Source organism: Dromiciops gliroides, chromosome 2 (genome assembly GCF_019393635.1).
Source record: "Dromiciops gliroides isolate mDroGli1 chromosome 2, mDroGli1.pri, whole genome shotgun sequence".
NCBI classification, from domain to species: domain Eukaryota; kingdom Metazoa; phylum Chordata; class Mammalia; order Microbiotheria; family Microbiotheriidae; genus Dromiciops; species Dromiciops gliroides.
In genome coordinates, this window is record NC_057862.1 from 142,109,722 (window position 1) to 142,136,395 (window position 26,674).

Below are 26,674 nucleotides of genomic sequence, written 5' to 3' on the forward strand. Positions count from 1 at the left end.
TTACCTTTAGGGTGAGTATGTTCTACAAGAAATTGGCCACTGAGTAATACTGGAGATAAATCATTGTTCATAGTATCCTATCATTCATTCCCCTTCTTCACCTGTCTTAACTCATTTTCTCTCATTCCTTTACTTGGCTCTCTTCTACATTTTCTATACTCACTCCTTTACTTTGACAAGTTTTATATAACTTAAAATTTATGTAATTCTATCCTAATGAACTGTGAGTGCTGTTCATGAACATTATGTAGGATAGGGAATCAAAGTCCTTTTCTGCTCATAAGCAAACTTATTCTAGAATCAACAAACTGAGTCCATATATTAAAATCTTGCAAAATAAAAGATGCAAACAGAATACATCACAAGACAAATGACCAAAACACTATCTAGGTCAACACATGCATCCACATGACTACATGGAGAAAGGCTAATTCACATTTCTTATTTAACCCAAATTGAGAACTAAAGATCAAAAGAAGTGAATGTTTCATATGGGTCATTACAATCTCCTAATATTCAAGAGAAAAAATGCTTACAGAATCACTGTACTACAGATTCACTTTCACTGGGTCAAATTTGATTTCCTGTACATGAAGATGATATACCTTTTTCTCAATAAAACTATTGTTTCCCCATATCACTGTTGTAATAGAGTTCTTATGTATTTCCCTTTAGAAACTTAACATTTTTGGTATCATGGTGAAGTCCCAATGTCATTTCTGGAATGACTACTTGCTTTCAGCTTGGAATGCTGAGTAAAAAATGAAGAAACAAATATTTACAGATAGCAACACTCATGCACATTACAACCAACAGTTCGTTCTTGGTGACTACAGAGGAATGAGGCAGTTTAATTCTAAATAATTGACAACTTACTGTGACATAAAGAGAAGAGCCTATTAATTTTTCTGCATTAAAAAACCCCAAATGGACAATTACACCTATAGTCTTGTCCATATCCATAACAGTTATGAATCTGTCTTAAATACTAAAGCTTTGCAATGATCTTGAAACACTGAAATAACTGAAATGACTCAATCACAAATCTACAGATATTTAATCCTGGTAATTCAGGAGATTGTTTTGAATTTTTCCTCTTGGACAGCCCTTTGATGTGAATTTAATGACCAACAAAAACAAAGGTAGAGAAGAAAAATTCCCCTTTGCAAAAGAAATACTTTGCAAAAGAAGTCTGACAAATACTTTCACATGAGAATCTTAGAAGAGTGAATTTTAAAACCTCCATTCAAAACCCAATCCAGGCAGCCTATGAAGAAATGATCTTAAAGAAATTTACAAAACTCAGACACATTAGCAAGAAATTATTGTAATGGAGATGTTAGACAACTTCAAAATGTTGTTTTCCTAGTTAATTTCCAAGTTGTATGTGTACCATTTCTCATAAGTAGAGTAAATGTACTTACTAAATTGAACAAGAAGTTTACACATTTTCATCAAATGATTAATTGACAACAATTTAATGTTACTTTGATTTACAGTCAACTTCCATTATGATATTGTAAAACATGATTGAGCATGAAAAAAAAATCTTGATGGAATAAAGTCAAATACCTAGTTCTTAAAAAATGACATGATAAGGAAGTAAATATTCTATTTTTTTAAAGTGCCTACTTTTATGGTACAGGATAAACAAAAGTAAGCTTTTGCTCTTTATGGAACAAAAAGTGACAGTGGACAACTTGCCACATCTTCTGCAGTGCTATCTGGTAACTCAGCAGTCCAGCAGAATGCTATCCTGCACAAGCAATTCATTTCACATTCATCAACAGTCCTAAGACATGTGAAAAGTTCTTATCTATGGCCTGAAGTTGAAAGGTTCTATACATATATGCACACAAGCAGACCCACCAATTCCTAGTCCCTTCAATTATCCAGTTCACAAAATGGCTTTTTGACTTGTTTAAAAAGTGTACAATGCATTGTGTAGTTACATTTTCATAAGGGGGAAAATGTATTTCAAAGGGGGAAAGCTTGTCATGGCATATTTGACATGTATCCAATACATGAACAAGAACAGTCTTCATGTATTTGTGACAACTGGTCTAACCAATCCTCAATACATAAAAACATCCTAATTTTCTAAAATCTTAAGAAATGTGTTTAACCCTTTACAAAAAATTCCATCATGCATTTTACAAAATAATGACTTCAGAGTCATTTATATGGCCTTATTCACCTGCACATTGTTCTATAATGCAGGTATACAATATTATAAAATATTGTTCAAAAATCATAAAAATATATATTATCTCTTTCCTTTACCATTTTAAGTATATAAATATTTTACTGAAGAACATGCATCACTTAGATAAAACAAATGCAAAAATGCCTCATAAAAAAGTGTGGTTCTTTTACATTTAGCAATATAAAGTACAAAATGATTACAATATAATATTAAAGTAGCTATTAAAGAGTTAAATTCAAAAGATTTGCAAACCAATACAGCAGTGAACAGTCCCTTATACAAAAGTTCATTAAGGAAAATCACGTCAACGTTGTAACAGGTTATACAGAAATAAGGGCCAATAAATGCATTATAATGCAAAAGAGCATCACATCATTCCATCTACACATTCTCAGGTCTTGTTTGGACTCCCAAGTTTACTGTTCACTTTTCTGTTCTTCTTGTTTCCCATTCAATTCCTGATCAACTCTGCTTAATGAAAAATGAAATACAAATTAGTTATTTTATCAAATGCTTTTATTTTAATACTTCAGAGTAAGAGCAACAATGAATATTTTAGTATACAGATTATACTGTTAAAAACAAAAATTTATGGAGAAATAGATGCAGTTACAAAACATAGTTTACCAAACACTATTTCTCAAACGAAGAGTCCTTTAAATGACAAGAGAAAAAAACAGTTAAAAGAAAGGGAAAGGAACAACAGAATCTTAAACCATGTCTGCTTTTTTAAGGCTATTAGAGGTTATTTAAAAAGCAAAATAGCCAAAGCCAGTATGAGCATCTTAAAATTTGGAAACCATGGCTTGCTGAATCCTGGATCATGTGTAATTGGATGGGACTTCAGATCTTGGTTCAAACCCCTCCTCTTACAGGATCAAAGATGGAGATGAGGAAGAGACCTCAGGTCATCTAGTACAAACCACTCATTTTATTACTGAGGAATTCAACATCCAGAGTAAGGTCAGGTATAGTAAGTAAAAGAGGAAAGACTGGACCTTCTGAGTCCAAATCAAATAACCTTTCTGTTGTATGATGATGGAAGTGAAGCATCTGGCCCACGGCACACAGATACAGGGCTAGAAAGAAAAGTCAAGTCCTCTGACTCTAAGTACACCATGCTACCTCCTCAAAGCCACACTGAGTAGGGAGCTTAAATGCTAGCACTACTGCTAAATCAGCAGAAAAAGTTTTACCTGGATCTATGATTACATTATAATTTATAGGACTAGGACTACTTCCTGCTAAAATACCTTACAACAACAATTTGAAATAGGGGTTGGGAAATATGAATATTAATATTTTATGCTACATTATATTATGATCCAATGTGTTTTAATTTAGTGATAGGTTGGTTTCACTTTGCAGACTGGAAATAATTAGAAGTGGAAGGCCCATCAAATCATTCTACCATTAAAACATTTCCAGAAGTTATATAGAATGTCTAATTACTAGCATTTATAAATGTCTTTGATGGAAAAAAACAAAACAAACCCAAACCCTTTTTATATACTCACTTTAGGTATTTAGAAAACTTATTTTATGCATCACTGCTGTCCTAGGCATTTTCAAATAAACAATAATAATAACAACAATTGCTAACATTATCATATATAGCATCTAGCATGTGCCAGTCATCGGGTTAAATAAGCACTTTTCAAATGTTACCTCACTTGGCCCTCACAACAACCCTGAGAGGCATGTGCTTTTATTAATCCTATTGTACATGATGAGGAAAGTAAGGCAAACAGAGGTTAAGTGATTTGCCCAGGTCACATTAAGTATCTGAGGCTGGATTTGAATGAGGGTCTTGTTGACTCCAGGTTTGGCACTCTTATCCACTGTGCCACTGGCATTTTACCTAAGATACCATTCTAGAATTAAATGGAATGCTAGTGTTCCTTCCCACCCAGCTTCTACCACTCCAAGTTTTTTATACTGTATCATAGGTACTTACATCCATAATAAATTTGTTGTATTAAGTACTTATCAGAGTTCCCATCTTTAAAGTAACCCCTTCTATATTAAAAAAAATCCAAGGCTGATATGGATTTTTTAAAAATTAATTTAAGCTAGAAAAACAATGTGAAGTCATAGTTTCACTGTAGCTTAATAAGCTTATACTCATGCATATATGCTTGGTACATTATATCAGAGATTCCCAAAAAGATTTTTAGAAAGTAAAGAATGGACTCTTTTTCCTACAGTACCCACATTACAACTTACTATAAAGTGAGGTATTATCATTGCCAAGCACTGCTTTAATATACCACATTTTAGAGTGAATTCCACGTGAGAAGTAGTATCATTAAATCTCAGCAATATAACCATATTCTAGAGGAGCTTGGACAGCTCTTTAAGAAAAAAAAAAAAAAGGGAAAACTTTAGTGGGAAAACTCCAAGCACACAGCAGTACTGCTGGAATAGCTACAACCATCTCTACATATAAAATTAGCTTAAATGACTACTAGTCAATAATTTAGATAATAGAAAAACTAAGCTATAAATTATATTACATTAAGAAATGGACTCAGAACCAAAATAAGCACAAAATTAGGAAAGTCCACAAAAGAGTTTAAAACTGTTTAAAAGTACATTGTTTAGGACTTGTTTTCTTTCAATCATTATTTTAAATAAAACAACCCACAAACAAATATCAAATTTTCCTGCTAAAAATGGGTCTCATTAGAACTCCAGACTAATTCAAATTTAAGTGTCTATATTTAATCACATGAGTACACTAATCTTAGACTGGGAACTCCATCTATATGTTTGTTAGAGCAAAAATATGCCTACCATTTTGTGCCTTTTTTTGCCTGTGACAAAACACTGACAGAAAAAAGCTTGTTATGATCAAAGCAGAATCAAACTTAAAAGGAAAAGCAGGAACTTTGAATGTTAAATGGTACAGTGGCTAAGCAGTGACTATTGAACTTAAAAAGGTAGTTTATCACATGTATGATTTACTTGACTGGTTAGCAGGCCATTTAATTTTAAGCATACAAGAGAATTTAATATTGGTTAGCAAAGGAAAATACACATTGCAAATATAAATCACTAACCCCAGGGAAAAATAATCTGTATAAATATATGTAATGTATAATTCAGAACACTAAAACAAAGTATTTGGAAAAAATCTGATATTTGGGAGATAATGTACAAATGGTAGTTTTAGCCCTTTCCAAAAGGAAGTCAATACCAATACAAATAACTAATAATTTTCTAATTGGCAAAATAGAGATAATTTACACAATAATGTTTCTAAAATATGTAAAGACCATGTATTGATATTACAGGATGAGTCCTATGTCAATCTCAGTATAAATAAACAGGGACTCTAAGATCAATGTATTTGGCATCAGGAAGCCGCCTGGGGTTAAGGGTGGAAAAAAATACTGTTATCTTCTGGGGAATATTTATATTTACAAATGCTATATCCTTGTCTGCAAGCTAACCAATCAGAAAAGAGTTAGTGTGTGCAATGCAAATGGACTAGTCTAGATGCAACCCAGTCAAGGTGTGCATATACCTTTTTTGTTTCTTTTTTAACTTTTCTTCTTCATACCTTGGTAGGGAAAAGTTATTTCAGTAAATATATACAAGTTACGTGGACCAACAAAAACTGAGAACAATGAAAACAAAATTATAAAAATAAATGTTGATATAAAAAAGCTTGCAGACCAAATTTAAAAGAGCTTTGCAATATGGATATCAAAAAGCTTAAGTTCTTTAGTAGCTATACACTACATTAGTTTAACAAACATCAAAACTAACCGCAAAAATACAACATGTTTTTAAAAAAATAACTGTCTGCTTTCCTGTTGTCAAGTCATCTGCCAAACTTTCATGACCTATTTTAGGGCCTGGAGAATGCTCAAAACCCTTTAGTACTTCAAAAATTATTTGCCCAAGTACAGGAATCAAAAAACTCTTAACATCCAGATCATTATGCATCTTCAGCAATGAAAAGCAGAAGGCAGAGACATCATTTATATCTAGCTTGTCAAATACAAGGTTTGGTCGACAGGGAAGTAAACCCATATGGGGAAGCCATCTGCATGTTTTAAGTAGAGATAGGTAGAATGTAGGTCTGCCTACATACCAGAATTACCTTTCCTTTCTAAACAAAAGGCTACCAAAGGGGTTTTCCCTTCTATTCAATTTTTGCTGGAATATCGCCACAGCAGACCGACCTGGAAAATTGGGGCTAAAAATGGTCTGGGGAGAAGCAAATAGGATGGGGAAGCAATGTTTACTATCTATCACAAAGTGTAAAAAGGAAAGAAAAACATACTGTTTTATGCATTCTGGGATTCCAACATATTCCATGGGGATAAGTTCTGCTAGTTCTGCCAGGTTAAAAACATATTTAATTTTCTGGCTGAATTTTGAACTGTAAAAGAACAAAAACAAAATATAATTACTTGTTGGTTGTGAACACTTGGGTTGACAAAACAAAGGTAACCAAAGTGATCTCCAGAGTATTACCTAATAAAAGGCCTTGTAATTGCTAGAAGTGTTCTGATAAACCAAGAAGGGTGAACTATGATTAAAGACTTTAGGTTTTTCCGTAACCTGAAAAAGAAAAAAGAATTGAAATGTTAAATGCTCATTTTAGAGAAAAATTCTAAAATGTGTATTTAATAAACAAAAGTATCAGTGAGCAATTTCATAATGATTATCGCTTAAAATATTTCAATATGGGGGCAATTTCACTTTCTCAAAATTATTTATGGGTGTTGCTTTCAGTGCATTGCAAGCTTGAAATTGAATTCCAGTGCTTTGCTCCTTAACTATCTGTATGGCATTAGGCAAATCACTTACCCTTGGAGTGATTTCAGTCTTTCATCTATAGATGAATGGGTAGTTCTAGATGACCTTTAAGGTCCCTTCCAGCCTAATATCTGATCCTATGTCTTCTTACAAGGTTAAGTAAAATAAACAGAAAGGGATTCAAAGGCAAAGTCCAATATTAGACCTGCTTCTTTAGAGTCCAGCATGTATTAATTATACATATACCCTTCACCATATTTAGGATCATGTCAATCATCAGTAAATGCCAGAAGGTAGTTAACTTTTTTAGGTCCCACTCTCCCCTTCAAATTTTTGGGGATTACAAATGTCACAAATAGGAAAATTTTAAACTGAGTGAATTAAAACATGAAAAATTAAAGGAATTCATTTATATTGGCAAAAGTAATAGATGCTACAAGAAGATCTATTTTCCTCATTATAAACCAACAATTATAAATAAAACTAGGGTGAAAAGCATTTAAAGCCATTTTGCATAATTCCTAAGAATATGAAAGTTTTAAGAATAGTTAAATAGTGAATGAATAAAGTTACTAAGCAATTCTAAGAAAAGAGTACATAGACACTAAAAATGCAACATGGCACGGACCACTTCAATCCAAAAAATTATAAATTGTGGTTGGTGTTGATTAAGATGTGAGAGGTTTCATTTTATAGAAGAAGCTCATTTGGAAGAACTACACTTGTATTTTTTCAATTACATCATGTTGTGAATTATCAAATGAGAAATAAGAGAATACTGCTATGTGATTAATAATTTTTCAAAACAAATATTTAGTTCCTTTCAGGGATACTCTAAAAAGCAAATCTAACCTAGTGAGATACTATTCAGAATATCTATGAAGCTTAAATTACCTTCTATCAATTTGCTGATAACATTTCCTGAGCCATCCCAGACTTGGCATTTTTCTCCGTGTTGTAGCACCATTTAAATAAACTATCATGTAGTTTTCTGCTACTAATAACTCCAAAGTGCCAATAATATATCTGCAAAAACAAAGTGAGGGAAAAGTTTAAAATATATATTGTGTGAGAACTTTTGCTACTTCTTTTGAGTTAAGCTTTTTTTAAAAAAGACCTAACACCCCCCAAACAAAAAAAAAAAACCTGAATATGAGACCAGATCTAACACTGATTTTGAAAAATGGTAGTTCAAATAAGATGAATTGTGGCAAGTGTAACGATCGGAATGATACCACCTGCTGGAGACTTACTGTAGGAAAACTCCACCATAAGGAGAAGGTACCTGAGGGCAAGACATGTGGCTTTTCTTTGGCATGATGTTTGCTTGTGGGAGGAAGGGGAGGCAAGGCTGGCGCTCTAGGTCTCTTTTGTCAGGACTCAGGTGGAGAAGGGAGCTAGAAATTCGCTCTTCCTTTAATAGATAGATGAATATAGGCCTCTTTCTCTTCACCAAATTCTTATTCTCCTTAATAAATGCTTAAAAGTCTAACTCTTGCTAAAGCTCATAATTTATTGGCGACCATTCATTAGATATTTTAGACACTAGCTAGAATTTTAGCCCCTTACAGATGGCTGACCACGAAGAGGAAAGCTGAAACCTCCATCTTCTGATCTTCTGGTTGGGTAAGAAATTTCCCCTACCCTATCCCTTTAAAGCCGAAGTACTGCTAATAACAGCTGTTTTCTATTTAAATTTTCAAATGGGTTTTTTTCAACTCCCTATGTACCCTATTTCTGATTTTAGTATGTTTAACCAGACAAATGGGGGGATAAGATCATGTTAATGCTTTGTTTTTGTGGATTTTCTGTTTTTATTTTTGTTAGAAGAGCGAGCAAGGTGCTCATACATGGGAATATAGATATCTACCCCACCTCTTCCAACCATGCCTTTTCAGAGAAACCTCTGACTCCTGCAGCTTTTCCAAATTCTAACACTAATTGTTGCTCTAATTTTGCATACATGGAGGCAGCAACCCAGCCTCTAGAAGTCTTTAATCCCCTAGAATGGGGGGGGGGCGGGGGAAGAGAAGGGGAACCCAGGCTTGAATTAGAAACCAAGCCTGATTCAAATTGCCCTTCCCCTTCTCTCAGGACCCCACCTCCTCCCCATCTGGGGCCACCTCCTACTCCTCCACCCTCCCTAGATCCTGAGCTTAAGCATGCATCTTAATAAGCTACATCTGCAGATTCTACTCAGTTACCAGAGCAGTCAGGCTCAGCCCTTCCCCAGCCTGGCTGTAATTCTGACTTGACCTGCTGTGGTTCTCCCAAACCAACCTTAGAAAACCCTTTAAATTCCAGATATGCTCGTTTTGTTCATAATTTTGTTAATCTGCTTTTGTCTTTAATTAGTAACCTTATAAAGCATTTGACAATATAGAGGTTTTAAAGAAGACAAACAAACTGAATAAAAACAACAATCATCATCATATTTCAAGAAGACATATTTTACAGAAATATAGAAGCAGCAAGATATTAATATGAGTATTGGGGATTTTAGGTATCAGAATCAAAAGTGTTCTAAATTCACTCAGAGAAATAATGTCAGTTCAGAGGTTACATAGGATTTCTTTTTTTTTTTTTGTGAGGCAGTAAGGGTTAAGTGATTTGCCCAGGGTCACATAGCTAGTAAGTGTCAAGTGTCTGAGGCCAAATTTGAATCCAGGGCCGGTGCTTAATCCACTGAGCCACCTAGCTGCCTCCGGTTACATAGGATTTCTATGCTATTACACGTACATTTTGAAATTAATGGTATGGGTTTATTTTCATAGAGATTTTCATGCTTTTGAGATTGTTTTATACTTAGCTTTTTTACAAAAGGGAATATTTTTAAAAGCTTTTTATAGTCACATGATCAAGTTTATATTTTGTAATACTCTTATTAATGTTAAGTTCATATTCATTTAGATTTCCCTAGTTTGAATTTCATTGTCTTTTATTCTTCCATGTGTATTTTCTTCTATTCATTCATCTGTCTAATTCTGAAACAATGCAAGATGGTTTTGATTTCATAATACAATGTTAATTCTGGGAGTATTGTGCTCCCATATTCTGAGTTGTTTGTTTTTGTTATTTTTTTCTCAACTGATTATTTGATCGAACTCTATAAAGCATTTCCCTGGCAAATTGGTTGCCATGGCAAGTGTAAATTGATTCTAGAAGTATTATTTTTGATAAGCATATTAAAAAAAAGGGGGGGACATTTGTAAAAGTTTTCTTTAAGATTGTGTTGTGTTTTAACTTACAAGAGCATATTCATAGAGAACTCTAAAGTGGAGTCTGGAATCTCTCTAGCTTGTCTCTATCAGTAACTGGCTCAAGGACTGTGAGACAGGATTTTGATTTTAGGAGACTTCAATTTCCCCTAAGTAAAACAATGAGGCTGGACTTGATTACTTATTCAAAACTGGAAAGAAGCTAGGTCATCTAATGAAGTTCCCCGCTCAATGTGTAGGAAATGGATGCCCAGAGGGGCCAAGTTATTTGGCAATGGTCATAAAAGTAAGCAGCAGAGCCAGGGCTTGAGTCAGGGCCTGATTATAAATTGGTGGCCATTTCTATCCTAGTCTCCAAATTCTGTGTTTTTTTTGGTTAGTGTGAAAATTTGTTTCATGACAGAAAAACAAGAAGAAACTAAAAGAGGCTCTATCACATTCCCTAATAGGTATTGGAAATGGGGGCTAAAATCTAATCACCCTTTATAGGAACCTTTTAAATATTACTTACTTAAACAGATTGTCCATTAAATAGCGATAATTAGGTTGACCACTTTCAGGCATAAAGCAGACAGCAAACACAACAATTGCATTTAATCCATCTCCATAATAACCTGAAATTAAAAAAACAAAACACCTCCAACACTTTATTTTCAGAAATATCAAAAAAGTATTATTAAAATATTGATTTATAAAAGAACACTCCTTAGAATAAAATTTTTTAAAATCTATGAAAATATGGGGAAACAAAAGCCCTACAAAAAGTGCTGATTGGCACCTCTACTGCTCATAAGCAGTTTTAGGTCACAGTTCCACTGCAGAGAGGAGTGCTCAGTCATAAGGATCACCCACCCTGGGCACAGTTCCAGAGTCAAAAGAAGGAGCACTAACTAGCACTTGCAGCTAACGGAAGAGCAGAGACCTTTCCTAGGTAAAGACCAGGAGAACAGTGACCACACCTCTCCTTAGATCTTACTACCTTGGAAGTAATAAAAACTTAAAAGACTACCAGAACTAGCTCTGAAAACAGCAGTATGAAAAAAGCTTGGATCTTGGGGATAGTGCCTCCCCACCCATGGGTGAATTTTAACATTAAATTAAAAGTCAAGAAATAGTCAGAAAATGACAAACCCCCCCCCCCCCCCAAAAAACAACCATAAAGTTACTCCACTGTCAGAGAAAACCAAGACACAAACTCAGGAGATGTGAAAAAAGCCACAACTAAGTCTAAAAGGAAAAAAGTGTTAATTGGACACAAGCCCAACAATTCCTTTGAAAAGTGAATGAAAGATATAGGTGGCAGAGTAAACATTAGGAAAAGAAATAAGAGTGATGCAAGAAAATTATAATTTCTTAAACATTAGAAACAGGCAAGTAGAAGATAATTTTGAGACATCAAGAAACACTAAAACAAAGTCAAAAGAATGCAAAAACAGAAGAAAATGTAAAATATCTCAGAGAAATAACTGAGTCTTGAAAAAGGATCAGACTGAGATAATTTAAGAATTACTAGACAACTTGGAAGTCATAAAAAGAGCCTAAACATATTTCTTTTCTTTCTTTCTCTCTCTCTTTTTTTTTTTTGGTGAGGCAACTGGGGTTGAGTGACTTGCCCAGGGTCACACAGCTAGTAAGTGTCAAGGGTCTGAGGCCGGATATGAACTCAGGTCCTCCTGAATCCAGGGCCGGTGCTCTATCCACTACACCACCTGGCTGCCCTGAGCCTAAACATATTTCAAGAAATAACAATGGAATACAGCTTCCACATAAAGAAAATATTGCAAGCAGTCAGAAAGAAACCATTCAAAGACTGTAGAGCTACAATCAGGATCTCACAAAACTTAGCAGCTTCCACATTAAAAGAAGAAAGGACTTGGGAGTGATATTCTAGAAGGCACAAGAGCTAGGATTACAATCTTACCCAGCAAAACAGTATAATCCTTCAGGGAAAAGAAGAATGAAATAAAAGATTTAAACATTTTTTAAAAGACCAGAGTTGAAAAGATTATTTGATTCTCAAATCCAAGATTCAAGAGAAGCACAAAAACAGTAAACAGGAAAGAAATCTGAAGGAACTGCTTACATTCCTATGGGAAGATACATGTAATACCTATGAATCATTAGGAGGGGAGTTAAAAGGAGTATATATAAAGGGCTGTGAGTTGATTATGTCAGAAAGATAAAAAAAAATTTGAAAGAGTGCTACATTGGAGGGAGGAGGAAGGGAGAGGAAGAATGGATAAAGTTCTTACCTAAGAGGTACACAAAAAAGAACTTTTAGGGTGTGGGGAAAAATGGAGGGAGAAGTGTGGTAGGCAATGCTTAAACCTCACTCAGAAATGGTTCAAAGAGAAAGAATATACACACTCAGTTGGGTATGGAAATCTACCCTACTTAACATGAAAGCAAGAAGGAAAGGGTATAAGGGGGGTAAAAACAGTTAAAGGGAGGGCAGATTAAGGGAGGAAGTAGTCAAAGGTAAAAGAGAATAAACAGAGGAAAATGTGATGGAGGGAAATACACAGTAACCATAAATGTGAACGGAATGAATTCACCCGTAAAACAGAAATCAATAGTATGGATTAGAAATCAGAATTCAAAAACGTTATTTGAGACACATTAGAAAGATATATCCATAGAGTTAAAGGAGATGTAGCAGAATCTATTATATTTCAACTGAAGTGAAAAATGCAGGAGTAGCAGTCCCAATCTCAGACAAAGCAAAAGCAAACAGTCCTAAAAGATAATCAGGAAACTACATTCTGCTAAAAGTTATTAGATAATGAAGTAATATTTATATATATATATATATATATATATATATATATATATATATATATAAAAATAAAAAGGTGGAGGGAAGGGCACCAGAGAAAAAAGTAAAAAGTACACAGCAGAGAAAAAAAGAAAATCTATAAGGAAGCAAAGAAAAGCTGGATAAGTTTGAAAACAATGTGTAGTATTTATTAAATTGGTTTTCTTGAAATGGAAATTTATTGTTTTATCCTGAATCCTCTTACATTCTGCTGTGTGCATGGCATTGTTTTTTTTCCTTTATGCTTTAAGTTTAAAATAAATTTAAACACTTAAAAAAAAAATGAAGCGGATAGTTTCAGAAAAGTCTGGGAAGACCTATATGAACTGGTGCAAAGTGAAGTGAACAGAACCAGATTATTGTTCATAGTAACAGCAATAATGTAATGATGATTATCTGAGAGACTTAGCTACTCTGATAACTACAATGATGCAAAACAATTCCAAAGGACTCACGATGAAAAAATGCTATCCCACCTCCAGAGAAAACAGATGATCTGAAGGCAAAAATAAGCATAATTTCTTTACTTTTTTTGTGACATGGCTAATATGGAAATGTTTCACATGACATCACATGTATAATTGATATCATTTTGCTTTTTTCTCAGTGAGTGAGGAAGGGACAGGCAGGTGGGAGAGAATTTGTACCTCGAAATGGAAAAAAAAGCCCACAAAAATAATAAATTTCAAAAAGTTTATTTCAATGTTATTAGATTTTGTTCTCTATTAAGAATGCTACTTGAAAGTATTTCTTTGAGATCATGACTAAAAGGAGGCTTTCTATAACATCTGATGTTCTGATAATGCATCAAAGTTTAATAACCTTTATTAGACCTTACCTCCATGACTGATAACTTTTTTATAGGGTTCAATTGCCTTCATGTCAACCCTGTGATCCTGCTCTCCAATTCTGAACATACGCCAGCGTCGTCCATCTTCCTTTTCCTCTGCTGCTGTGTATTCAGTAATAGATCCTTTCCTAATTACTTCAGTAGTTTTGGGTTTTGGAAGATCATCTGTCAAAGTAAATTTATTGATACATAAATTTTTATTTTTACAATATCAAACCAATTTCTAGGTTAACCACTTTACTATCTACTTGGATTAATTGGGTAAATTTTTGTAATACAATCTGCAGAAACTAAGTTTAAACATGGAGGGCCTTGATTTGTTTTGATTTTGTTTCTTTCAGAGTCAATATTCCTTGTGTATTCTTTAATTATTATTCTATGTTGTCTATAATCAGTGTGATACACACCCTCAAGTTTAGTAATAGAGAAACTATCATGACCACCAAAACATTCTAGTATTGGTCCTATATTAGTTTTATAGGTTTTAGTCACAAGGGGAAAAATTCCCCATCATCCTTGACAATTCCTGTAGGCTATGCAAAATGAGTGACACCCAATTTCCTTTTTTTATATCATGCAAATTATTCCCCAAATTTTAACCCATTAGATAAAAAGTGGTTAACTAGTCAATGATTATTTCTCAATTGATCACAAGTTTAGGGGGAAGCAGCAATGAATATATTAATGATATTTTGAAATATACATGCAAATAATCTATTTTAAATTAACATTAACCAGAGCATAAGCACCAATCATTCAATGAAATTTATGTTTCTGGATTACATTTTGGTTGATTTTTTTAAAATAGTGATTTTTAAAAATTTTAGTATCATAGTCCTTACCGAAAAAATTGAGTGGGTTGGCAAGAAAGGGAAGGGTAGAAAGGAAAAACCGTGTTAGTGGTCTGTTTCCAAGACAAAGTTGTTAACGGAAAATATCCTTCCAGGAAATGAATGCAGCAGCATTAAAAGAAAAGACAAAACAAATAGGCAGAAACCTGTTTCAGCATCTTTGTAAAATATTGCAAATGGGAATACTTCCTGAACACCAAGTAGCAAATGTGAAAATAAGCAGGTTCGAGACCACAAAAATTTAACTGAATTTTTAGTCAGTATACTACAAGTGTTTTTTCTCTCCACCATAAAGATCTAAAACCCTTTTTACCCAACACAATAATAGGTGTCCACACACATACACACAAAATAGCATTTAAAAATTTTTTATTTTTGTATAAGAATGTTGTCGGTGGTAGTTAATTGGGGGAAAGGGAGTCATCAAAACAGTACATACTGATTTTCTTTGGTTATATGAAATACAATATAAGATTCAAAGGAGGGGGCAGCTAGGTGGCACAGTGGATAAAGCACCAGCCCTGGATTCAGGAGGACCTGAGTTCAAATCCAGCCTCAGGCACTTGATATATACTAGCTGTGTGACCCTGAGCAAGTCACTTAACCCTCATTGCTCCCCCCACCCCAATTTCAAAGGATCAAGAAGTTGTTGATTACATTATTGCCATGGGGAAAAACAATCTTCCTCAAAGAAAAGACTTTCACAGCCATCCTATTTAGATATCAATACAAATGAAATGAGGTTGTTTCAAAGGATTGCAATTTTGGCCACTTTATAGCAGTTATCCTAAGCATGAACCTTTAAGCCTCTTAGCTAGCTAACCTGATAAGAGTCCCCCTTATCAATATTCCAACACTCACCCAACTCCCCCAACGGGAAAACATTTTTTTTTTTTTGGTGAGGCAATTGGGGTTAAGTGACTTGCCCAAGGTCACACAGCTAGTAAGTACTAAGTGTCTGAGGTCAGATTTGAACTCAGGTCCTCCTGACTCCAGGGCTGGTGCTCTATCCACTGTGCCACCTAGCTGCCCCTAGGGAAAACTATTTTTAAGTATAAAAATAACCAGTTGTGAGAAAAACTCACACAATATTCTCAAAGTTTGATGAAGCCACCTAGGCCAATTAAAATTTCTAATGCCTAATTAGAAGCATTTTCTATTATTTAACAGTTAAGTCAAAAGGATTTTTGGTAAATCAAATATATAGGTACAGAGATGTGCATATTCAAGGGAAAAGAATAGCTTAAAACATATCTTAACCAAAAAAATGCTGAAAATGTATGTGGTGTGTAAATTTATCTTCCAACTTACTTAATTACTTCATTATTTATACTTAAATACAAAAGATAATAAAATATTTACCTTCCCATTCAAACTCATTACTGTTTTCCGATGGAGTGTCTAAACAATCCAAGTCAATCTCTTCACTTTCTTCCAAATCATCTGACAAAATGGAACCATCACTCCGATCCAGTGTTAAACTAATATCTGGAGCCATTAATTTTTTTCTTACTTTATTTCCATTTACTTCTAGTGGGCCTGAAAAATAAACGAAAATGTAAAGTACATTAATGTTAGCTTAGATGTTCAGAGAAAATGAGTTCATACTTCAATGCTTCGTTAAAAAACAAACTGTTGATTGAAGGCTATAGCATACTAAAGTTTTAAATGCTTTCATTACTGTTTTTATAGAATGCTAATTTAAAATAAACTATTAGCCCTTCACTTTATGCCTTAGTTCTGTCAATATAAGAGCCAATAAGATTTTTGGGTCTCCCCCCCACCCCCCACCCCCAGCATAGGCTTTTGCCTCCTAAATCACACCTTTTGTATTTAAAAGATATCTTACAGTACCAACTGGAATCAGTGGAATCAAAGTATAGAAGGATGATGGAAAAAAAATGAAGAAAGCTGAAATGAATAAGAATGGGAGAAGATGAAGACAAGAAAACAAAAAAAATAGGACTCAGGACTATATGCTAGGTTATTTTTGCTTAAGGCAATGGATGTGAGAAAGAATACAAAGAAAAGGGGGTGGGGGAAGGTAATTAGATTATTTGTCAAGGTATTGGGTAAAATGTTTTAAATATTCCTTTGTAAAAAATTTTAAGTGGTTAAGTGGAACTGTGATGCTGGGCCCCTAAAAATAAGTTTGGGGGGGGGGAGGGAGAAAGGGACATAGTAGGGGCTCAACTCAATGGCAGAGATGAGAAACTCCCAACCCCCTCAAGGTACCACAGAATCCCATGGAGGTGAAAGTAACAGGTCTGGCCTCGAGAGTGACACCATAGTTAACTATGGTACTAAAACGCCATCTTTTTAAGCCACTCATTCTTTAACCTCTTAAAAAAATGTGTGTTCCTACCACTATACTAAAACTATTCTAAAGTCAAATTCAATGGCCTTTTATCTCACAGTCCTAGAGCTCTCTGTAGCATATAATAATGCTAAACATCTCTTGGTCACTTTGTCTCTTCAGCAAAAATTAAACAGTTTCAATGATCACCTCTATTTAGATGACTCCAAAATTTGCATTACTAACCATAATTCCTGATCTTCTTTCCCCTATTCCAGACCCACATTTCTACATATATATACTTGGATATCCCCATTGGAATTCTCATTTCCTCCCTCAAACCTGTTGTTCTTCCCCTGAGAATGGTACAATACCTCAAACAATCAGGGGCATCTCCCTCACCCACAGATCTCTGGGGTTGTCCCATTGTGAAAGTTTATCAAATTGCTAATCACTACTTGTTGGATTTGGTTCATTCAACCAATTCTGAATCCATCTATCTCTACTATTATCTAGTTCAGTAGGGCAATATGAATGTCAAATAAGTGCTTTCCGAAAATCTAGATAAATTATTTACAGCATTCTCCCAGACTGACCAATTAAATAACCCTGTCAAAAAAGTAAATACCTTTTATCTGGCATGACCTATTCTTGATGTAACCATATTGTTCTTTGTGGGCGTTGCTTTCTTTTCTAATAATGTATTCTGGTATCATGCTAAAACTGATATGCTATGTAACCTTTACTTTGCAGATTTTGCTTTCTTACACTTTTGGAAAATCTAAATTTGCCTTTCTCTAGGCAATTAAGTGGTACAGTGAAGAGAATGCTGGGACTCATCTTCCTGAATTCAAATTCTGCCTCAGACATTCACTACCTATGTCACCCTGAGCAAGTCACTTAATCCTGTCTGCCTCAGGTTCTTCAAGTGTAAAATGACCTGAAGAAAATGGCAAACCACTCCAGTAATCTTTGTCAAGAAAACCCCAAATAGGGTCATGAAGAGTTGACTAGAATGATCCAACAACCAAAGTATTATGGTACCTCTATTATTCTTCATTATCTTTCATGAATTCAGAAACCTTATCTGGCAGTTCTTTTAGTATCCAAGAAGAAAGGTTCAATTGGCCAATGGGATTCAACCTCAAAGGCAATTAGGTACTTTTTCCTCACTTATCTTGGTTATCGATTCCCTTCACTCACTTTTCTCCTTCCTGACTTTTTTAGTCTCAAGGTCATTATCCTTAGAGGAGAAAACAGAAGCAAAACATAAATTGCTACCAAGGCTTCATCTAAGATTGGGTCTACTCTGCACTAACACTTTGATAAACTCTATTGCCACCACTCAGAAATCTCTCCTATTATTTTGATATACATTTAATTTATATTACCCTATCCAGATTCTGATTGTTCTCCTGATACCTTCTTTTCACCAAAGCCAAACTTATTTGAACCCTTTATCTCTGCACCCCAACCCCTCAGTCTCCTCTAAAAACCTGCCCTCTTTAATCTCTCCCAATCTCCTGGCTCAGCCTTATTAGGTTCTATTCCTCCCCAATCTTAATAAACAAACTCTTCACTTGACCTTGCCATCCCCTCAAGCCAGTGTTCCCCATCCCTGTCCCTTCCTTTCATAGCCCAAGGCCTATTTTTTTTTCTTTGCAGGGCAATTGGGCTTAAGTGACTTGCCCAGGGTCACACAGCTAGTAAGTGTTAAGTGTCTAAGGCCGGATTTGAACTCAGGTCCTCCTGAATCCAGAGCCGGTGCTCCTCTATCCACTGCGCCATCTAGCTGCCCCTCAAGGCCTATTTTTAAAAGTTCTACTCATTACCTCTACTTTTTGTCAACTTGTAGTAAGGATCTTCTTACCAGTGTGGCAATGGTTCTGTTTTGTTCCCTTTTTCCAATCTTAATTGTATTTTTTTCAGGTTTTATGGTTTAATATTTGTTTTTATAAGAATGAGTTCCAAATTTTTCTCCCTCCCCCTCTCTCCAAGACAAAATGCAATCTGATATAGATTATATATGTACAATCACATTAAACATATTTCCATATTAGTCATGTTGTGAAATATTCAGAACAAAAGGTAAAAACCTCAAAATACAAACAGTAGAAATAGTATGGTTCTATCTGCATTCAGATTCCACAGTTCTTTTTTCTGGATAATTTCAGAAAGGCCGGGAAATACTTGTACAAACTAATGTATAGTGAAGTGAGCAGAACCAAAAGAACATTGTGCAGAGACAGCAATATTGTTTGATGAAGAGCTGTGAATGACTTGACTATTCAGCAATACAATGATCCAAGACAATCCCAAAGGACTACTGATGAAACATACTTATCCACCTCCAAAGAAAGAAGTGATATTGATGGAACACAGACTAAAGCATGCTATTTTTCACTTTCTTTCATTTTTTTATTCGTTTTCTTGTACAAAATGACCAATATGGTACTGTTTTACATAACTGTAACTTGTATAAGCCATATCTGATTGCTTATGGCTTCAGGGAGGGGGTAGGGGAGAGGGAGGGATAAAAATTGGAACCCCAAACTAAAAACAAAAATTGCTCTCCAGGATGGTTGGATCAATTCACAACTCCACCAACAATGCATTAGTGTTCCAATTTTTCCAGATCTTCTCCAACATTTCCTTGTCATATTTAGCCAGTCTGATAGGTGTGAGGTGGTACCTCAGGAGTTGTTTTAATTTGCATTTCTCTAATCAAGTGATTTAAAGGGTTGTTGGTTTTTTTCCATATGGCAATAGACAGCTTTGATTTATTAATCTGAAAAATGCCTATTCATATCCTTTCGGTTTCTCAATTGGGGAATGACTTGTATATACTTTAGAAACAAGGCAGCAATGTTTTGTTAACTAAACCCGATGGTCTTCTCATTTCATGTTGTACTGGCTTCCCTAAACTGTATTCCAGATCCCACTTCCATGCTTTTGCATAGGTTGTCAGCCATGACCTCTCTTCCCTTCCACCTTAGTTTCTTCATTCCTGTTCCACTGGACACATCCTTTCCTCATCTCTCATGTTGGAGACTTTCTCATTGTGCCTTTGAATCTCCAGTATCTGGTACTGTCCTTAGCAAACAAAAGGTACTTAACTAATGTTTACTGGATCGAACTGAACTGACTGAACACCTTTTTTTTTTTTTTTTTTTAAAGTGAGGCAATTAGGGGCAGCTAGGTGGCGCAGTGGTTAAAGCACCGGCCCTTGATTCAGGAGTACCTGAGTTCAAATCTGGCCTCAGACACTTGACACTTACTAGCTGTGTGACCCTGGGCACTTGCTTTACTTAACCCCAATTGCCTCACTTTAGATTTTTTTTTTTTTGCGGGGCAATGAGGGTTAAGTGACTTGCCCAAGGTCACACAGCTAGTAAGTGTTAAGTGTCTGAGGCCGGATTTGAACTCAGGTACTCCTGACTCCAGGGCCAGTGCTCTATCCACTGCGCTACCTAGCCGCCCCTGAACACTTTTTCTTAGGGAAAATGAAGTGTGTAGGTAATTTCACATAAATCCCCAGCATGAGATACTTACCTGGCTGGTGTTCTGGTCCTGCTGAAGTTAAAACACCTGCTTCAATGCTGTCATCCTCTGGTAAGGGTCTGGAAGACACAGATACCAAAATTATCTCTTTCTCAATCACAAAGGGTGCACATAAAGTAGTTTATTGAAATAAAAATGACTGTGAAACTAAGTAAAAGTTATATGTAATGTGGATTGAGCTACAGTAATTATAGCCAATAACTGAAAAGAAATTAATCTGTATGTAGATCATATACTTGATTAGAAAAACAGCAGAGATGAAATATCTTTTTTCATCAACACAAATAACTATTTACAGCAAGCAGACAGCTACAGTATAGTGGAATGAACACAATTTGGTCAGAAGGCCCAAGTTCCCATCTTGGTTTCCCTTAAATATGTAATTTCTCAGAGCTCATTTTTTCTTCTATAAGATAGTAACACTTGAAACATCTACTAAAGGACTGTTTTAAGGTCAAATAATATATGCAAAAGTACACTGTAAGCTATGAAGCGCTAATGCCTTCTTTCTACCATAAATGTAGTGTAATTAATTATCCCTTCCCTTCTAAAAAAGTCATGCCTGCCTCACAAATCCTAGCTAAAGAAATTCAACATTTATCAATAAGCTAATTTTCAAGCCAGAATTTATGTTACAACTGTTAAATTTCCTTTTTATCTTGAAGCACTACTTACATTGGGAAATCTTCATCTTGCCATTCTTCCTTAAGTTCCACACCTTCCATCCTTAGCCTGGCCTCAATATCAACTACAGATTCCTGGTAATCCAGAGAACCACTGACCTATGAAAGATAACAAAACGGTATTAGTCAGGTTGATCAACTGGTTCATTTCTCTATTCTCCCCTTCTCTCTGCTGAAGAGTTGCACCTACTTAAAAATAAATTTGAAAAAATAATAAATTATGCCACCTCTCTAAGGTCAAGATGTGATCAAAGTCACAAAGCAGGCTGTCAGGGAGAAAAGATTCATATTTACCAACTCTAACCTACAAAAACAATACCAAAAATCTACTGGAAGTATTCCTCTATTTGGGCTTTCATGATGTTGTTTTCTACTTGTCCTCTTAGTACTCCAGTGCCCTTCACTGGTTTCTCTTCCTCTTTCCACCCCAAATGTGTAGACAACTCCCAGATTCTTTCTGTCCTTAGGACATCTCAACTCACATGACTTTAATTCAACATTAAGTGAGTTAAGAATACAAAAACAAAAAAGTCACTGTCTCTCAAGGAACTTCTATTTTGCGTTGTTTCAGTCACCATCTTTATGTGGACGACTCCCCAATATTCCTCCAATTTCAATGTGTCTATCTGCTGAATGTTTTCATCTGGATGTCCTGCTGATAACTTGAACTCAACAAGTCTACAATAGAACCTGTAATCTCTCCAAAATCTACCCCCCTCTAAACTTCCCTATTTCAGCAACCCAGACTCAAAACTGACTTTTTTCTACTTCAAACCCTGCAATCCAGTTTCCAAAGTCCTGTGCTTTCTTTTTCTAAATTCTTTTACCAGTCCCAGAATTCAAGCCTCTTGAGCACAACCTTCTAAAAACTACTCCTTGGTTGCAGTTAACTTTTGTTTCCAATCTGTTTCACTTTATTATAAACCTCAAGGCAAGGTATGTTGATTTATCCCTGTATTCTCATACCCAAGTAGAGAGCCCCATTCACAGAAAGCACTTAACTGTTTGCTGAATTGAACATGGAGAAAGAGGCTTCTTTAGAGTACAGCACAAAAACTATTATTCAGGATTACAATCTTCGGTCAGGGTTAGGCACCCAAAGGGCATTTCTTAATGTGGTGGGGTTTTTTGTTTGTTTTGGTTTGGTTTTTTGCAGGGCAATGAGGGTTAAGTGACTTGCCCAGGATCACACAGCTAGTAAGTGTCAAGTGTCTGAGGCCAGCTTTGAACACAGGTCCTCCTGAATCCAGGGCCAGTGCTTTATCCACTGCACCACCTAGTTGCCCCCAATTACCATCTAGATGCCCCCATGTGGTGGGTTTTTTTGTTTATTTTGTAGTTGGTAAAAACCAAGAGACAAAAGCACAATTCAACATTTTTTGCTATTTCACTGCAAAAATCTTCAGATAAGGAAGTAGACTAGTCAGCCAAGATTAACCAATTTAGGTCAGAGTTCTGTACTTGGAATATTAGCATCTAAAAGATTTTATAACAGGAAGCTAACAAGAAAGTATAGCCACTTTGAAGGAAATCGAAGCACTACTGTCTCTCAAATTTAACTACTGCTACTAGCTACTTTTTTCTTAAATAATTACAAATTTGAAAAAAAGGGCTGACCGCAACAATAAAAAAATTAACATCATTAACCTGATCTGAACCTACAGATTCATAGCTGGTGTTGGTATGACACACTTAGGTAAATACTGAAGATTTATGTTATGGGGATAGTTGAGAAAATGTGGTTCCCTCTGTTCAGGAAAAAAGAGAGGTATTACAGGAATAACAAGATTAATTAAAATGGCCCTAAGAAGTTTACAATCCAATAAATTAAACTTCCCTGACAGTTTCTTTAGAGGATAATTTCATAAATCTGGTGGAAATCAAGCAGAAGAAATCAGTGTGAGATTTATCAGCCCACTCCCACTACAGTTTTTGGCTTAATACCTTTCTAGACTTATTTCATACATTTCCTTCATATATACTATGTTGTAGACAAACTGGACTAAGAGTTGTTTCCCCAAATTTGACATCCAATCATTCTTTTGCGCTTTTTGTAAAAATAGAGGTTGTCCTGTCCCTGTATATCTTGCTCCCCTGGCACCCCCGTTCTGAAATGCACTCACTTCCCCCATTACCTCTTAGAATAACTAGCTTCTTGCAAGGGTCTGCTCCAGGGCCATTTATTTTGCAAAACCTTTTTCCCAATCCTCCCTACCTCCATGTTTTCTCCTGCCTCAAAACACTTAACCTCTCAACATATTTCCTTATCTGTGTTGTTGCTCAGTGTGCAACATTTGGGATTTTCTTGGCAAAGATAATAAGAGTTGTTTTCCATTTCCTTCTCTAGCTCATTTAAGAGATGAGAAACTCAAGTTTCTCTAACTAAACAGGGTTTAGTGACTTGCCCAGGGACACATAGCTAATAAGTATTTGAGACCAAATTTGAACTCAGGTCTTCCCAACTCCAGGCCCAGTTCCTCATCTGTAAAACTGAGACAATAACAGTACCTACCTTACAGGGTAATAATATCTACTTATCTATGTTTTATCTCCAGAGTAGAATGCACATTCCTTGAAGAAAGGAACTGTTTTTCATTTTGTCTATCTCCAGTGTCAGGATGAGAGAGACATGAGAAGGTAGGCAGCAGAGGATGAGGCAGTAGATGAATAAAAACTGAAAATTAGTGAGAGTGAGGATGACCATGGGGACAACCTGGTGGAAAAGACAGGATATGATAGAATGGGATTTTTTGCCAAGGTAGAGGGGTTAGCCTTGATAAGGAGGTAAGGCTATTTCATTATGTGAGATGGGGTAAAAGGGCAGATAGTGGCAGAAGGCATCTGAATGATAGATGAGGAAGAGGAAAGAGGGAACTCAAGGGACCAACAGTCATTCTGAAATGGTTAAGTAATCAAAACATATGTAGAAGTTGTTCTCAAAAGAATTTTAAACTATTAAATATATGAAAGACTGCTCCAAATGGGTAAGAGAAATGCAAGCAACACAACTGTGGGGTTTCACTTTATACAGAAAACTGGTGAAGATAAAGAATGGAAATCGTCACTCTTAGAATGGCAGGCAAATTGATATACTGTTGATAGAGCTTTTTTTGTTTGTTTGTTTGTTTTGGTGAGGCAATTGGGGTTAATGACTTGTGCGGAGTCACACAGCTATTAAGTGTTAAGTGTCTGAGGCCAGATTTGAACTCAGGTCCTCCTGAATACAGGGCCAGTGCTCTATCCACTGTGCCACCTAGCTGCCCCCGATAGAGCTTTTTTTGACCAATTGTTAAAGAAACTTTGATTTATGCTAAAAAAAAAAAGTGACTTAAGACTCTCTTGCTCACCATATATCTCAAGGAGATCAATTACAGAATGGTCTGAAACATAGCAAAATATTCATAGTAGTCCTTTTTGTGGTAGTAAAGGACTATAAGCAAAGCAGATACCAATGTTTGGGGTAATAGATAATAAACAAACTGGTATGTACTATAATCTAAAATTACTATGCCATAAGAAACTTGGGAAGATTAATGTGGATCGATAGAGTGCAAAGGAAGCAGCATATGGAAAACAATACACACAATGATAGCAATTTAATTGAAAATTTAAGCAAAACAATACTGTGTAATTATAATGATCAAGCTTGGCCCCCTGAGAAATGAGATGTTCCTCCATGTAGAAGTGAGGGACTATACACATAGAACAGTACATAAAACTATCACAGTCCTTGTTTTTTGGTTGGCTTTGTGGAACTTGTTTTCAAAATTACATGGGAAGTCTTACTGGGCAAGGGAGGGATATATTTGGAAATGAGTATGATTTTAAAACAAAAAAGGCATCACTTTAAATATAGCCAGAGTTCATATAACTCACTGTATTAGGTTATAACAGTAATGGGAGGGCTGGAGAGCCTTACTGACCAGGAGAATCAAGAAAGGATTTTTAAAAGAGCTTTTAAGAATACACAGAAATTCAAATGACCAAGGCAGCATTCCAAGGACAGGGACTAAAGAATAGCCTGAGCAAAGGTGTGAGAGGCAAGGATTAAAAGTTGTCTGGGTGGACATAACCTACACAAAAGGGTGGCACCAAACTAAATCTAATATTACTGATAAGATCAGACCAATTCAGAGTACTGTAATAATATCAAACTTAGCATTTATATGGTTTGCAAGATGCTTTAAAATATCTTTTTTATCTTTATAACAACCCTGAAAGGTAGATGCTATTATCCTTATTTTACAAATTAAGAAACTGAGGCAAGCAGAGGTTAAATGACTTGCCCAGGGTCACACAGTACGACCTCAAACAACATAGTGACTTATTATTATTCCCCTATCAACAAGTGCTTTTTAAGTGTTTATTTTTATACCATGCCAGGCACACAAAGATAAATGAAACCCTCTTGCTCTCAAGGAGCTTACATTCCAGTGAAGGGCATGAAATGGACAAATATAATATATACAAGATCATCTGATGGCTGGCATGATCACAAAAGGCCTCATGTAAGAGGTGGACTATGAGCTAAGCTTTGAAGGAAACTAGAAATTCAATGAGGCCATGGTAATCAGAAACCTTTACAGAAGGTCAGTATGACCACACAGTACAGTGTAAAAAGTGGAGTACGATAAAGCCAGGAAAGAAATTTGTAGGAAGGTCATGAGACAGAGATAGATATAAAGAGAATGTATCCTTCCAGTCATCCAGGCTGGCAACCTTAGTGCTATCCTTAACACCTCACTCTTACCCCTCTACTCCCAACACACCTAAATTATTGCCAAGGCCTGTTGGTATATGCCCTACCTTCTATCCTCTGACACTACCACTATTCTGATCCAAGTCCTAACACCTCTCACCTGGAATACAGCTGTAGTTTTCTGGTTAGTCTCCCCACTTCAAGTCTTTCCTCATTCCAGTCCACCCTCCACTCAGTTGCCAAAAATGTCTTCCTAAAAATGCATCTTATCATATCAACACCCCTCCCAGCCTCAATCAAAAAACTCAGTGGCTATCACCTCCAGTATCAAATACAAGGTTCGATTTGGCATTCACATCCCTTCAAAACCTGGGCCCCTCCTGCCTTTCTACTTTTCAAGCTCCCTACCCACTCCTCACACTTTCTGGCACCTACACAGTTTCATAGAAGACACTCCCCCCATTCACCAACGCAGGCATTTTCACTGGTTGTCCCTCGTGCCTACAAATACTTTCCCTCCTCATCAAGTAAAATTGCTTCAAATTCTAGCTAAAATCCCATCTTCTATTGATGACCCCCAATGCTAGTGACTTCCCTCTTATCTATCTTCAATTTATTTTGTTTTCGGTCTCTAAAACTCTGCAGTTTGCTTTCTTTCTTTCTTTTTTTTCATCAGTCAAACTGTTTCTCCAATGGGCAGTTACTAACAAATCTCTTAAGTG

At 35.6% G+C, this 26,674-nt stretch overlaps 1 protein-coding gene across 4 annotated transcripts in view; it reads right to left on the reverse strand.

Moving 5' to 3' along the window:
• Positions 1 to 795: 795 nt before the first annotated feature.
• The window catches only part of BNIP2 (BCL2 interacting protein 2), a 31,555-nt gene continuing 5,676 nt past the window's right edge, over positions 796 to 26,674 (reverse strand). For 2 of the 4 annotated variants that reach the window (XM_043985781.1, XM_043985784.1), the window contains exons 2-11: positions 21,246 to 21,352; positions 20,562 to 20,629; positions 16,076 to 16,252; positions 13,851 to 14,027; positions 10,709 to 10,811; positions 7,874 to 8,005; positions 6,695 to 6,781; positions 6,501 to 6,599; positions 5,736 to 5,771; positions 796 to 2,674 (exon numbers count right to left, since the gene is read on the reverse strand). In XM_043985781.1, the coding sequence (XP_043841716.1) occupies positions 2,623 to 2,674; positions 5,736 to 5,771; positions 6,501 to 6,599; positions 6,695 to 6,781; positions 7,874 to 8,005; positions 10,709 to 10,811; positions 13,851 to 14,027; positions 16,076 to 16,252; positions 20,562 to 20,629; positions 21,246 to 21,352 (1,038 nt within the window). In that variant the 3' untranslated portion in view covers positions 796 to 2,622. The remainder of the gene's footprint in view (positions 2,675 to 5,735; positions 5,772 to 6,500; positions 6,600 to 6,694; positions 6,782 to 7,873; positions 8,006 to 10,708; positions 10,812 to 13,850; positions 14,028 to 16,075; positions 16,253 to 20,561; positions 20,630 to 21,245; positions 21,353 to 26,674) is intronic. The other 2 variants (XM_043985782.1, XM_043985783.1) reach the window with 2 other exon arrangements.